At 36.4% G+C, this 13,425-nt stretch overlaps 1 protein-coding gene across 6 annotated transcripts in view; it reads left to right on the plus strand.

Moving 5' to 3' along the window:
• Nucleotides 1–13,425, plus strand: part of LOC136857520 (V-type proton ATPase 116 kDa subunit a 1) — a 581,303-nt gene that overhangs the window by 494,459 nt on the left and 73,419 nt on the right. For all 6 annotated transcript variants that reach the window (XM_067136242.2, XM_067136245.2, XM_067136244.2 and 3 more), the window contains 3 exons: nt 42–168; nt 2,275–2,451; nt 6,389–6,601. In XM_067136242.2, coding sequence (XP_066992343.2) covers nt 42–168; nt 2,275–2,451; nt 6,389–6,601 — 517 coding nt within the window. The remainder of the gene's footprint in view (nt 1–41; nt 169–2,274; nt 2,452–6,388; nt 6,602–13,425) is intronic.

Here is a 13,425-nt window from a genome sequence, read left to right on the forward strand (position 1 = left end):
GAAGAATAATTTAACTATAGTTTTGTGCTATTCTAATTCAGGTTTGTAGCAGGAGTGGTTCCTAGAGAAAGAGTACCTGCCTTTGAGCGGATGTTGTGGAGGATATCCAGAGGAAATGTGTTCCTTCGACAGGCTGAGTTAGAAGACCCTCTTGAAGACCCTGCCACGGTAAGATATTTCTTTACACTTTGTGAAACAAAGACTACTGTAATTCTCTTAGAATAGTAGAGTTAGGTATGGGAGTGAAGACTTATGCTGACAACATAGGTATTTTAGCTATGAACTGACTCTAGGAAAATGTTTTAAAAATAATCTTATTGTTCCCAAATAAGCTCATTTAGGATTATTCAAGGTACATAGAGGTACTGTATTTGGTTACCTTCTTTTGTGCCCATATTTCTTTATTCTTTTGCTGAGGGCTTCTTTCCTCTGTTCCTCTGTGCCTCTGTGCAAGAGACAGGGTTGTTAACCAAAAACCACAGGGTCAGCATTGGTGATATTTGCTGTTATATATAAAGCCAAAAGTCATGAGAAGACACTGAATGTGATGCTAATAATGAGTTCCTTCTCCGCGAGCCCTCAAAATGTCAGCAATGCAGTGAAGCATTGACTCTACAAGGTGTTGGAATCATTCTGGAGGGGTCTGGACAAAAGCATCTTGCACTGCTACCCACAATTGGTTTTGTATAGTTGGTGCGGGGTTTATGGAGCATACACCAGCATTGACAACATCCCATAAATGCTCGATTGGATTAAGATTAGGGGATCTGGAGGGCCAATCCATGGTTGTAACTTCAACATCCTGCGTCCCACCACAGAGTGGTGACATGGCGCATTGTACTGTTGAAACATGGTATATCCATCAGGGTACTCTAGGGCTAGAAAGGGATGCAGATGGTCTGAAGGAATGTCCACACAATTTGCACTTGTCAGCGCTCCCTGCAGCTGGACAATGAGGCATAATTACGACCATGAGAATGCCACCCAGACCAAAACTGATCACCTTCTGCCTGGACGCACTCTTGTTGACACGCAGGATCCATAGCTTCATGGGGCATACGCCACACTCTCAGAAGCCCATCAGCTCGATCAGACCATATCACACACCGCCACTGTTCCATGGTCCACTGCCGATTTTTGCGGCCCCATGCTTGCCGTTGAATTCTGTCTCGAGATGTCAGCAAAGGGACACAAGTTGGTCGTCGGCTGGTGAAGCCTATGCGGTGCAGTTGTCTCCTTACAGTCCTGATAGAAATGGGTTCCTGACTCCCAATATTTAACTGGGCAGTGATCTGACTCACAGTAGCCCATCAAGCACCCAGTATGGTTCTGCAGAGACAACATGATTTCCGTTCGTTAAACACCTGCAGTCTTCCCGTGTGGCGGTTTACGTGGGTGGTAACATTTTCTCTGCGATATTGAAGATCCACCCTCGACACTTTTGATCTCGGAAACCCGAATTCGCATGTAATCTCCGCAATGCTATTATCATCTCACGTTCAAAGTCTGTTATTTCGTGACATGTTGCCATCTTCATGACGCTGGTATCTGTGAGAGACTGCTCAGCTATTTTTCAGCAAGCCGTAACAGTCGGGGTTCATATACAGCACATTTTCTAATGGGACACCTCTTCCTGTGACTTCTGGCCACTCATTTTATTAATTCAGTGGTGATTATTAAAACAGGAGATGGTGGTGGTGGTGGTAGTGAATACTGTTTTAAGAGGAAGTACAACTGGGCAACCATCCTCTATTAATATAATCAGAGAGAAAATGGAAGTAATGTGATTCTTCTAATATTGAGCGTATTGCCATAAGAAAGGGAATGATTGCAAAAGGTATGAAAATGAAAGACTCCTCAGGCTTCAAAAACCTAGTACTGTCAGGGATGGAAGAGAAGAAGAGTTGGCCAAGAGATATCAGGTAGGAAGAATGGAAGTGGTGAGCTTGACACAAGTACTGGAAAGCTATATCAAACTCAGTTAAGAGCCCTGTGGTTTGCTAACTCATGTTCCAAAGATGAGATCTGCTGAGGTTCCCCTTTCATCAGCCAGTCAGCCAGTCAGTCAGTCAGTCAGTCAGCGAGCCAGCCAGCCAGCCAGCCAAGGACAATGACCTATTCACCTAGTCTGTTATGACAGACAGGAGATACCATGGATGTATTAAGAAAGGCATCCATATTTAAAATGAACGACACAAGTGGAAAATATATAATATTTCAGTGCTGCTATAGGGTCCAGGGATGTGTGCATTATAATTTTTTTCACTTTTTTAGGGAAATGAAATCTTCAAAACGGTATTTGTGGCATTCTTTCAAGGAGAACAGCTCAAGTCTCGTGTGAAGAAGGTGTGCACTGGCTTCCACGCATCTCTCTATCCTTGTCCCACCACTCATATGGAACGACAAGACATGTTGAAAGGTGTTCGTACACGGCTGGAGGATCTTAACATGGTAAGAATTTCTATACTTTATAGTTTGGCTCATATCAAAAATCGACGCATGCAACGTTATCTTCCTAAATTGTTACTGTATTGTTATTGTTAAGCCTATGGCATGTACATCACTATTACATATTATAAAAAGAACAGAGAACATTATGAACTCTACCAAGAATAACTACAAATGTGCAGATAATTTATCACCTCTTAAATGATATTGGGTCAATATGTACAGTAATATAAATGGCTATTTACAGAATTATTTAAGAACTTATGGGATCTTACTTTGTTTATTAGACTGTCCCCCATTTAAATCAAGGGCATAGTCAGGGGGGTTACTGGGAGTAAAAATGCCCCTTCCCCATGGAATTTTTGAAAAGTGAATAAACAGAAACAGACAATAAACAAGTAAAACTTGACTCAACTTTCACAGAGACATAATTATAAAACCAACAGGTCTTTTGAATTTATTTTATTCAAACCCTCAAAAGTTGGATTTTAGATTGCAATCTGAACATAGCTTTCGCTGTAAAACTGTCGACCTTGTTCATATTCTGTCACATCATATTCATTGACTATAAGGTACAAAGAACATGTTAATGCAGTCAAACATAAAAGATATTCGGCAACGTGAGAGCGTATGGTTGAAAAGAATAATAGATTTACAGACATTTCTAATGACATGAAATTAATACATTTGGCCAAAACCGGAAAATACATGAATGTTTTAGAAAGTTTAGAAATTTATCTTGCTCAAAAAAAAGACTTTGAATCAAGTTTAAATGAAAGAAGTACAGATGAGAACCCATTATATAAACTAGTGTTTAATTATTTAAGGAAGAAAAGGTAAAACAAGAAGATAAACTTGAAGATCTTAAATTTACTTAGGTATTCTCATTCAACATTATCAAAATATTAAAATTTTATGTAATGATAATTTTCATAATATTTCACTAATATTTGTTTATTCATTCATATGATGAATTATGATATAATACTTCTTTAACCCTTTAACTGACAACATCTGATTGATCGGATATTCGATGTTCAGTCTAAAAACGCCAAGGTCCGATTGATCGGACGTTTCAGCAAAAAGCTTTTTCCAAGTTGTTTATTCATTTTAATAATGTATAATACATTTTTTTGACTAGTATTGGATTAAATAAGACTATATACAACAAGTTTTAAAGTTGGTAGCACTTGTAGAAGCTGATTTTTCATTATAGTAGTTGGCGGGAGTAAGTCTGCTGCCAGGTGCTAGCACTAACTAGTACTTCTCCTGTCTATAAAGGCCGAGGCAGAAAGTGAAATGAAATCAAAGAAGGAAATAAGTTATTTATAACCAGCAAGCCGTCTGTTATTCGGCAGTACAATCCTTATATGGGGGGGAGTTGACTCATCAGTTCAAATGCTATACTGCTGTTTAGATGAGCGCCAGATGCTAAAGTATTGGGAAAAAGTGACATTTCACGTTTTTGTAAGAATGATAATCAACTTGTACATTTTGTATAAAGATAATACAGACAAACCCCTACCAAGACTTGACTTCACAATTTCATTAGTTGAGGAACTTGCTGCCGAGTGGCTTGGTGACCAAGCGACAATTCAGTTCCTGCAAGCAGGTGACAAACCCCTTACTCTTTTACCGGAGAAAAAGAACGCAACTGTTCTGTATGCAGCAAGATTAGTACTAGTCAAGGTGGTAAAAGGAAAAAGACCAGATACATTTGTAAACAGTGTAAGAAAAGTGTACACCCTTTGTGCCTCCCTAAGCACATTTGCTAGAGCACGTCAGAAACATGTGTAAATATTAGCAAATAGTTTCTTGTATCATATTTTTAAGGCAAAAAGTGAATTTTTGAGTGTTCAGTTTGTGTGAAGTAGACATTAGTAATCATTTTTTACTTAAAACAAACCGGGAACTGCAGCTATTTGCATATAATGTAAGGTTAGAAAATTTTGCATTAATATAATCATACGGTAATAATAATAATACTGTAATTGTAATACTGTACATAAAGCTCTAGTTTTATATGTGGCATAGGAAACACCACCTCTCTAAAAGTGCGGTTTTTGATAGTAAAAATATTTTTTCTTAATGTTTTTGATCATGATCTACTGTTTTTGAAAGAAATAAAATATTTATTTGAATTATCACTTCATAAAATAAAGGTGCATTAATTTGCATCAATAAAATGCACAATGCATTATCTTCAAAACAAAAAATGCCCATTCAATTTACATAAATTGAACAGAAGTTATTATAAATAATTTACTGCAAGGTAAAAAGTGCACATTAGGCCATGGCGGTATAGGACATGGACACCGCTTATGAGGCTGGCAGTCAAAGGGTTAAATTCTGGGCTAAACAAAAGATAGTGTTATATTGTTTTTAGTCTTTAACTTCACTGATGAAGGGAATGCATAATGTTCCTGAAACATGTATCAATGAATAAATAATTTTCAATTATAAAAAGTGTATTGATAAGGTGGACCAAACACAAACTATTTTAAATAGTTTCTTTAATAAATTTAGACACTCAGTACAGGATGAAATCAAATACCTATTATGGTTAATTTTATGAACTTGATCATATTGATCTTGTTCTGTATTTTAATGTAAGATTTTGTAGTGAACTGCAATCTGAATATCAACATAATTCACTCGTATCAGTGTCCTTGTAATGACACACACGTGCAAGCACCTTCATTATGTTCTATCATAATTTTGTAACTAGAACCTCTCCCACTAGTCAATCCTGGCTTTGCTACTGTTTTAAATTCACATCATGGGTTCCAGCAGAATTACTTGCAGGACTGTTTAGTTCCAAGCATTGTGTAATGCTTAGATTTTATAAATGTGTGTTATTTAGCTCATAGATTATATGGTATTTTGCATGCTTTGTCTTGTATTATATTCATTGCATATACAACTGAACCTAAGTTATATGTATGTCAAGATGAAGAGCAGATTTTATGTATAACTAAGAATTACTTACTAATCAGGTTTAGATATTATCTCATATAATTATAAAAATATTTTTCAGGAATAATATTAAGGACAGGTTATTTCAGAGATTTAAATTAACAACATAATTTCTAGACATGATATGAGCTATTTGGGCTTATGACATGTCAAGAAAACAAGGTGAAACTTTTTACATTTCACAGAGAACTTTGTTCTGTGTCTTCAGAAGAAAATTTTGACTGTTCACGAGGAAGTCTTCTGCAATAATGAGGGTGTGAATTTAAGACTGCCTTACCGCTGGAGCTGAAGTGGTATGCCCATTCGCCACCAGGTGGGTCACTGTATGCTGGCACAGCACTCCAAGTGGGAGTTGATGACAACATTAAGCTCCAGTTAAGATGTTCATCACACCGTGTGTGCATGAGCAGTAACAGACAGGTCATCAGGCGAATCACGGACGAATGTGGTAGAAGAAATAAATAGAAACTAATAAAATACAATAAAACGTAATGAAAGACACCAGGATAGAATAGAACAGAGCTGAAGAATGCAAAGAAAGTATGTCGAGAAAACCAGAGGTTGATAATGACGTGAGGTGGTGTGAGAGGGGGCAGCGGAAGGCATAATATTTATTACTATTTTTTTTTATCAAATTATGAAATGTCTTGAAGGCCAAACAAATTAAAAACTGTCTTTGTAGGCTAGACTTAAGTATAAAAATTAAAATTACATTCTTTTGGGTTACAGTACCCGTACATCAGTACGATGTATACTTAGTCTCATTAAAAAACTCAGTAATTTTTGTTTGTTTCTTGGAACTGCAATGTCAGAGGCATTTCAGATAACCCAGGTTTCAGTTACCAGGGGTTTTACTGTGTGTACCAATCTCAACTGTAATTGACTTTGTCTAATATAATTGCAAATTTTTAAATCAGAATAATTCATTTGAATTCTTTCTAATGATTGTTCTAATTTCTTACAGGTACTCAATCAAACCCACGATCATAGACAACGTGTGCTGGTGGGTGTGGCAAAGGAGCTACTGAACTGGATAGTCATGGTTCGCAAGATGAAAGCCATTTACCACACCCTCAATATGTTCAACATGGATGTTACGAAGAAGTGTTTGATTGGTGAGTGCTGGGTCCCCGTCGGAGATTTGGTGCTGGTTCGGCAGGCTCTTGATGACGGAGGAGTGAGTATGCTTCATTCTAGTTAAAACGTGTACAATTGAAGGGTTCAGAACCATACTGGATAAAGTGCAATTTTGTAAAAAATGGAGAAATTAAGGTTAATATTGATGATCTCCTATAATTAACAGAAACAGATTAGAAAGAATATAACACATGATCATTGGAGTAAAGATATCTATAATTCACTTCAAAACAAAATGCAAAGGTTGTTTGATTTCTTAATCCTTATTAAAATACGATGAATACCATCATTTTCCACTGAAGTGGATCTCTCCCAGTCTGGCTCTTAACAAAAAGTACAAATGTTAATAATTTGCTAGTAGGCTACATGATACTGTAGCGTCCTTTGATGTTAGCTGCACCACAATTTTGAAAATGTTTATGAAGCTTATGGATGGCTGGAAGAATGCATGGAAGCATGGAAAGCTAGCTTAATGTAGGCTCTGTAAGCAGGACTTAGTACCCCTGGGGAAGGTTTACAGACAGTCTTTGTTATTTCATTATGGATGTACCAGGAATAAAGTGGTTTCCCTTCAATATTTTACTTAATTTTAATGGAACATATTAACATCATAAGCCATTTCCTGGATTTTAAACCACCATTATATTTTAACTTCTTCTGACTTTAGATTATACCTTAAAAATGGTTTTATCAGGTGTTGGCCATGTGGTTGAGGGCGCTCAGCAGTGAGCTTGCATCTGGGAGACAGTGGGTTTGAACTCGACTGTCAGCAGCACTGAAGATAGTTTTCTGCGGTATCCCATTTTCATACCAGGCAAATTCTTGTGCTGTACCCACTCCTATACCTTCCCTATCTCATCATCACCATACGACCTGTCTGTGTCAGTGCAATGTAAAGCCAATTTTAAGAAAAAGTAAGAAAAATGATTTTGTTTCTAAGTGTGTGTTTCATATAGATCACAAATTTGGTACTCACGATACTGTTAAGACTAAAGACTTTAACCATTTTATACAAAGGTAATCCCAAAATTAAGGTCTCCTATTTTTTTTATAAATACATAGACCTATTTATTTCTACAATGGTTTACATAATTTTACAGCTTGAGCATTTAGCTCTTTTTCTACATAATCACCATTTTGGTTGATGCAATTTTTGTAGACGCTGTGATAGTTTTTGTATGCCCATGTCATACCAGCTCACCGCCATGCTGTGAGCGGTGCTTCGGGAAACCTCAGGAACCATAGTGCAGAAATCATCCAGGGTGATCCGCCGATCTTCATGCATGATTTGCTCAACTTTCACGACTGTATCAATGGAAATTGACGGTCTCCCGCTCCTTTGTTCGTTTGTCGTGAATTTCAGTCCAACCGGCTGCAAACTCTCTACAACACTTACAAACATTTTTGACATCCATGCACGACTCACCATACACTTCCATCATTTGGCGATGGATTTCAATTGGTTCAGTACCTTTTTCATTCAAAAACCAAATAACTGCATGCACTTCGTACTTGGCGGTAACATCCACGGCAGCTCCATTCTCAACGGCTGCCAAGCCAAGACTGAATGCCTCAGCGCGGCGTGCACATGTTTATATGCAAGCACGGGAAACATTCTTCACAATATTGTGACCAACAGCCACATGAACAGAGTTCTGTATTTATAAAAAAGTAGGAGACCAAATTTTTGGGATTACCCTCATAAACTATATCTGCAAAAATAATTTTAAGTGTTATCTTTGTCATTTTATGCTAAGTCTTATAAGGAACTGAAGATATCTTCATAAGAGAATCAGTATTATATTTTAACTTCAACTAACTTTAGGTCATATCTTTAAAGGTGGTTTTGTTTCTGTGTGTGTATCTCATATAGATTACAAGTTTGATGCTCATGATACTATTAAGACTAAAGACTTTAATGATTTTAAAAACTATATCTACACAAATAATTTTAAGTGTTATCTTTTCAATTTTATGGTAAGTCTTTTAAGGAACTGAAGATGTCTCCATAGGAGATAAAACATGTGTTCCATAAAAATAACACCTACATAATTGAAAGTATGATATAAACAAGTGTTGAATAGGTGGAGTTCTTCACTTGACAATTGGATATTTCATCAACAAGGATATTGGAATATGATGAAATTCATCAGTTGTAGTAGCTTACAGCTATGCGAACCAAAGCATGCTGCCATTTTGTTCATTCTGGGAACCATTCCTTACGAATCACGAAGTTTCTTATGAGTTCTTTATTGCTCACAAACTCTTAGGGTTCAATTTTGTTAAGACTAGTGCTTTCTTCATCTACGTTTGTTAACTAAGGTCCTCTATCATGAGCAATGTATTTGCCTAATGTTTTGACGCTTCAGTGGTATTATGTCAACTGGGGTTACTATGGTCACTTTTTTCAGTTTTTTGTGAATATCTTGCACATTTTATGAGATATCGATGTAAAAATGAAATATGATTTAGTATAAAGTGTTGGGTATCATCTCCTTACTAAAATAAATTTTTCGAACATCCGGTAATTGTCTCGCATCTGAAAATGTAGTGACCATAGTAACCTCATGGGGTGGGGACACTATGGTCATATACTAAAATCACTCAAGAATTGTTACTAAATATGCAGGAATTAGTAGGGGGTGACTATGGTCAAACAGAACATGTTTTTACAAGCATATTGATGTAAGAAATCTTATATTTAACTATAGTCTAAAGCTAAAAAATTACAGTTATGACAAACATTAAAGAAAATTTTTTAAAATGTGTTTAATTTGTCCTTTTCATTTATAATTGTCTCATTTCAAGTTGAAGCTAGTAAACTTTATATAGAAGCTTAGCTTATCCCCATCTCTGCTCAACTGGAGGCGGTAATATTTTAAAAATTTCACTTTGATAACAGAAATGTATGCTTCCTGTGGTCACACAAAATATTCATGACTTCTAAGAAATGTAACTTTCACTTCGTCTTCTTGACAAGTACCATCATCATCTATCACTTTACTATGTAATGCAGTTTTGTTTTTTGGTACTAAACTCAACCAGAACATAGTCTCCTGCTGTTGGCTTCCTACAGCATTCATCATTACCTTCTTCTTCTTCTTCTTCTTCTTCTTCTTCTTCTTCTTCTTCTTCTTCTTCTTCTTCTTCTTCTTCTTCCATCCTGCCTACTTTCATCTCTTCCCAAGTTTCTTCATCACTTCCATTTAAATGAATTTCAACATCATTTTCAGATTCTGATGAATCTTCTCTTGTATGCCTTTTCTGCTTCTTTCTGAATACTGGTAGCACTGATGTTTCACCACTTGTTCCTGCTTGAAACTGATCTTGAAGAGGTGGACAAGGTTCAATATCCTCCAAAGAGACACTTTTTCCTGGCTGAACAAAACATCTCTTCTTTCTTGAGGGGCCATTTCTTTACTTTGAATAGCGCATTTCTTCCAAGAAACTTAGAACTGACTCAGCAATGTCACTAACAACTGAAGAATTACTGTCAGTTTCTAGGACAGACCTCACCATTTTGCCACTAACACTGAAATAAAAAGGACACAAACATGAAGTATGAAAGGAACAAATGAATAATAAAATATAAATATATTAATTGTATAAAATATTTAATAAGAGTAATCTAATATAACCCATAAGACAATTGCAATGAGTTGATACTCATGACCATAGTAACCCCAACAAACAAGACAATTGTACTATTGTTTGTAATTTTGCACTTTTAAGGTACAAAACAACTTCTTATAAAGATAAAATTACATACATACCTTCACAAGGAATAAACAAAGGTAAACAACACTTTCAGATGACATTTAGAAGTGATGACCTAGGAGCAACAATGAACAGTTTAGCCAACTGTTGTTTATGTCAAAAAATAAGTGTTGAAACAAATGATAGTCAGAAAAATGCATTTCAGGTTAGAATCACAAGTTTTCCCTTTCTGGAAAGAAAAATGTGCCTAGAATGGAGGGAAATTTGAAAATTCAGATTTTAAAAATATATAATATATAAATAAGACTCAATAACATTTTTCCTCAGTTTTGACTATAGTCACCCTTGGGACCGTTGTCAACCCAGCTGACGGTAACCCATTCAAGTCACAATAATCACTAATGCCAATGCATATCAGGAAGAAGGAAGAATATACCAGTCATCCTTCAGTTACAGCTTGGGATCTCAATGTTGTGTCAAAAATAAAGTATTTTGGAGTAATGCTGGACAACAAAATGGACTGGTACCCGCACATGCAATACATGGACATTAAAATAATGCAAATCTGGAACAACTTAGTCAGATGTTCCAAAGTGACTTGGGGCATGTCTTATCATCACTTGATGACAATATACAATCATGCTACTCTACCTGTCATTTTGTATGCTGCAAAAGTATGGAGCATCTATCAAAAAGAGCCAAATTGAAATTGCAACAAATACAAATATATTTTCTGACATTTGCAACAAAGGCATACAGAACAATCTCCAACAATGCTTTGCAAGCTATAGCCTGCACATTTCTCGTAGATGCAGCCATTCTTTTACATAACAACATAAGAGCCATCTCCAGAGGTCAACCCATAAACGCAGTAATTCCTTCACTGAAAGAAACTGAAATCCAAACAAGATCAAGAAAAAAACATCCTAGAGAGAATCATATAAACATAAATACTTCAGGAGCTGTAGATAAAGCAGACGTCCTTATCTTCACAGACGGATCGAAAACGCAAAACCATGTCGGAGCAGAAATGGTAGTTGAGAAAAACTCGAAGGAAATCCTCATTGGTATAGGAAGTTTAGATATTAATTGCTCACTATTCCAAGCCGAACTATTGGACATCATCATGGTTGTGGAATGGATAGAACTACATAAAAACTGTACTTCAACTTATGCTATTCACGTTGACTCAAAAGCCACAATTTTTGCCGTAGCTAATAAGAAAACAACCCATCCTCTTGCCACTCAAATCAGAGACAAACTTATTAACCTCAACAAAATGAACAAGATTACTCTTCACTGGATTAAAGACACACAGGACTTCAGGGGAACGAGAGAGCTAACTTTCTTGCCAAGATTGCTGCCAGCTATAAATCTACAATAGACTACAAATCACCACCTCTAATTCATGCCAAACAAGTATTAACTGAATACTATACAACAATTTGGAACTCCATATATACCAGCTCCGAAGATTCCTTCCATACAAAATCATTCATTCCTAATATACCACACAGACTGTCCTCGTCTCTCTGGCCCAACTTCATAACCACCCAGTTTATTACAAATCATGGTCACTTTAAATCCTATCTCCATAAAATAAACATAATGGATTCACCACTCTGCAGCTGCCGGGAAAATCTCCACAGACTGCTCGACACCTGTTGACTGAATGCACCACGTACTCAAGAGAACGACCAATTATGCTACGATTAACTCCCCTGCCGACAATTGTGAAATACCACTGGAACACTGTCGAAGTAACAGAATTCCTCAAGAAAATCTTCCATTCACTTCAAGAATTTATCTATATGTTGTTATCGTAACTGTAAATATCCCGTGATATACCTGTAGGTGAAACACAGATTGTAAATATATTAGCTAAATAAATAAAAAAGTCACAATAAATGGCCGCATTGTTGACTGCGGTATCATATTTAATTTTTCTGCCCATAGTTTGAGCATACTTGTCACACAAAAACTAATGCAGATAATTCACTCAAATTTTGCATTCATGCCATTGAAGGTTATGACTTACCCATTCTTCAATCCTTGAGTGACTGCTGGCTGTAATACAGATGTTTTGTTTGAAATAATTTCAAAAATTGCGATCCATGTACTCTAAAAACATCGCAGTTTCGGACAGTGGGGGGATTGTAAATTTTTCGTAAGTATTTCTGAAACACCGCTGTATCCATGAAATGGATATATATCAAGATTATTGTCATTTTACTTCAATTTCCAACCACTACGGTTCTTTTGTGTCACCAGCTATGCGCGTTTGGAAAAAGCTGGTGTGGCACTTCCACTCTCACTTTCTTCATTGTTTGTTTGTTTGTTTTGCTCACTTCAGTAACTATCACTCTTGCTACCACTATCCTTGAACTCGGATTCATTTTCCAAAACATCATTATTGTCATAATTGCCATCTAAAACAATGTCTACAAGTGTTTTCAATCTCTTGTCAACATTACCGGGAAACTGGTTTTACTGTACAATGAAAACCGAATGCCGGTCAAAACAAACTGTTATACAACGATTCCAGTGTCACATAGAAATACAGACAGCATTGTTTACCAACAGCACATGCCTTCATTTCCCTACAGTGTCTATTGTTAGAAATTATATTGCAAAGGGAATCTAATATACGAAGATAAGTGAGGCACTGCGTCATTGCGAGCTGAGCTCATAATTTGTTTCAGGCGCCAAAACACCGTGCGTGACTACAGCTTGTTATATGATGTGAATGGGTTAAAATCTCTGACATTAGGCAAAAGTTAAAGGTCATATTCTAGGAACTTGTAATCAGTGGTTTTAAGCAAGGAATAATATTTGTATATTCCTTCTAGCTGGTGTCTGCCAAGATACTAAGCATATCATGTGACACAGAGAAAGTGAAGGATTGATTATGAGAATTTGGCCTACTACAGCACTATCTCCAGCTGTTAGTTTAATTTGGTTGATATTTTCTAATCCTGTAGCATGTCAAAGGAAAGATATTGAGATAGCCCAGTTTTAGAGATAATACTCAAGTCCGATATGAGCTGATAAATGGCATTAACTCAATTTTGATGGTGGATGGATTTGGCCCACTATGGTTCTCAAGCCAACTGCATTCTCTTCCATCCATAGCTCTTTCTCTTACTT

The sequence above is a fragment of the Anabrus simplex genome, chromosome 1, assembly GCF_040414725.1.
Source record: "Anabrus simplex isolate iqAnaSimp1 chromosome 1, ASM4041472v1, whole genome shotgun sequence".
Taxonomy (NCBI): domain Eukaryota; kingdom Metazoa; phylum Arthropoda; class Insecta; order Orthoptera; family Tettigoniidae; genus Anabrus; species Anabrus simplex.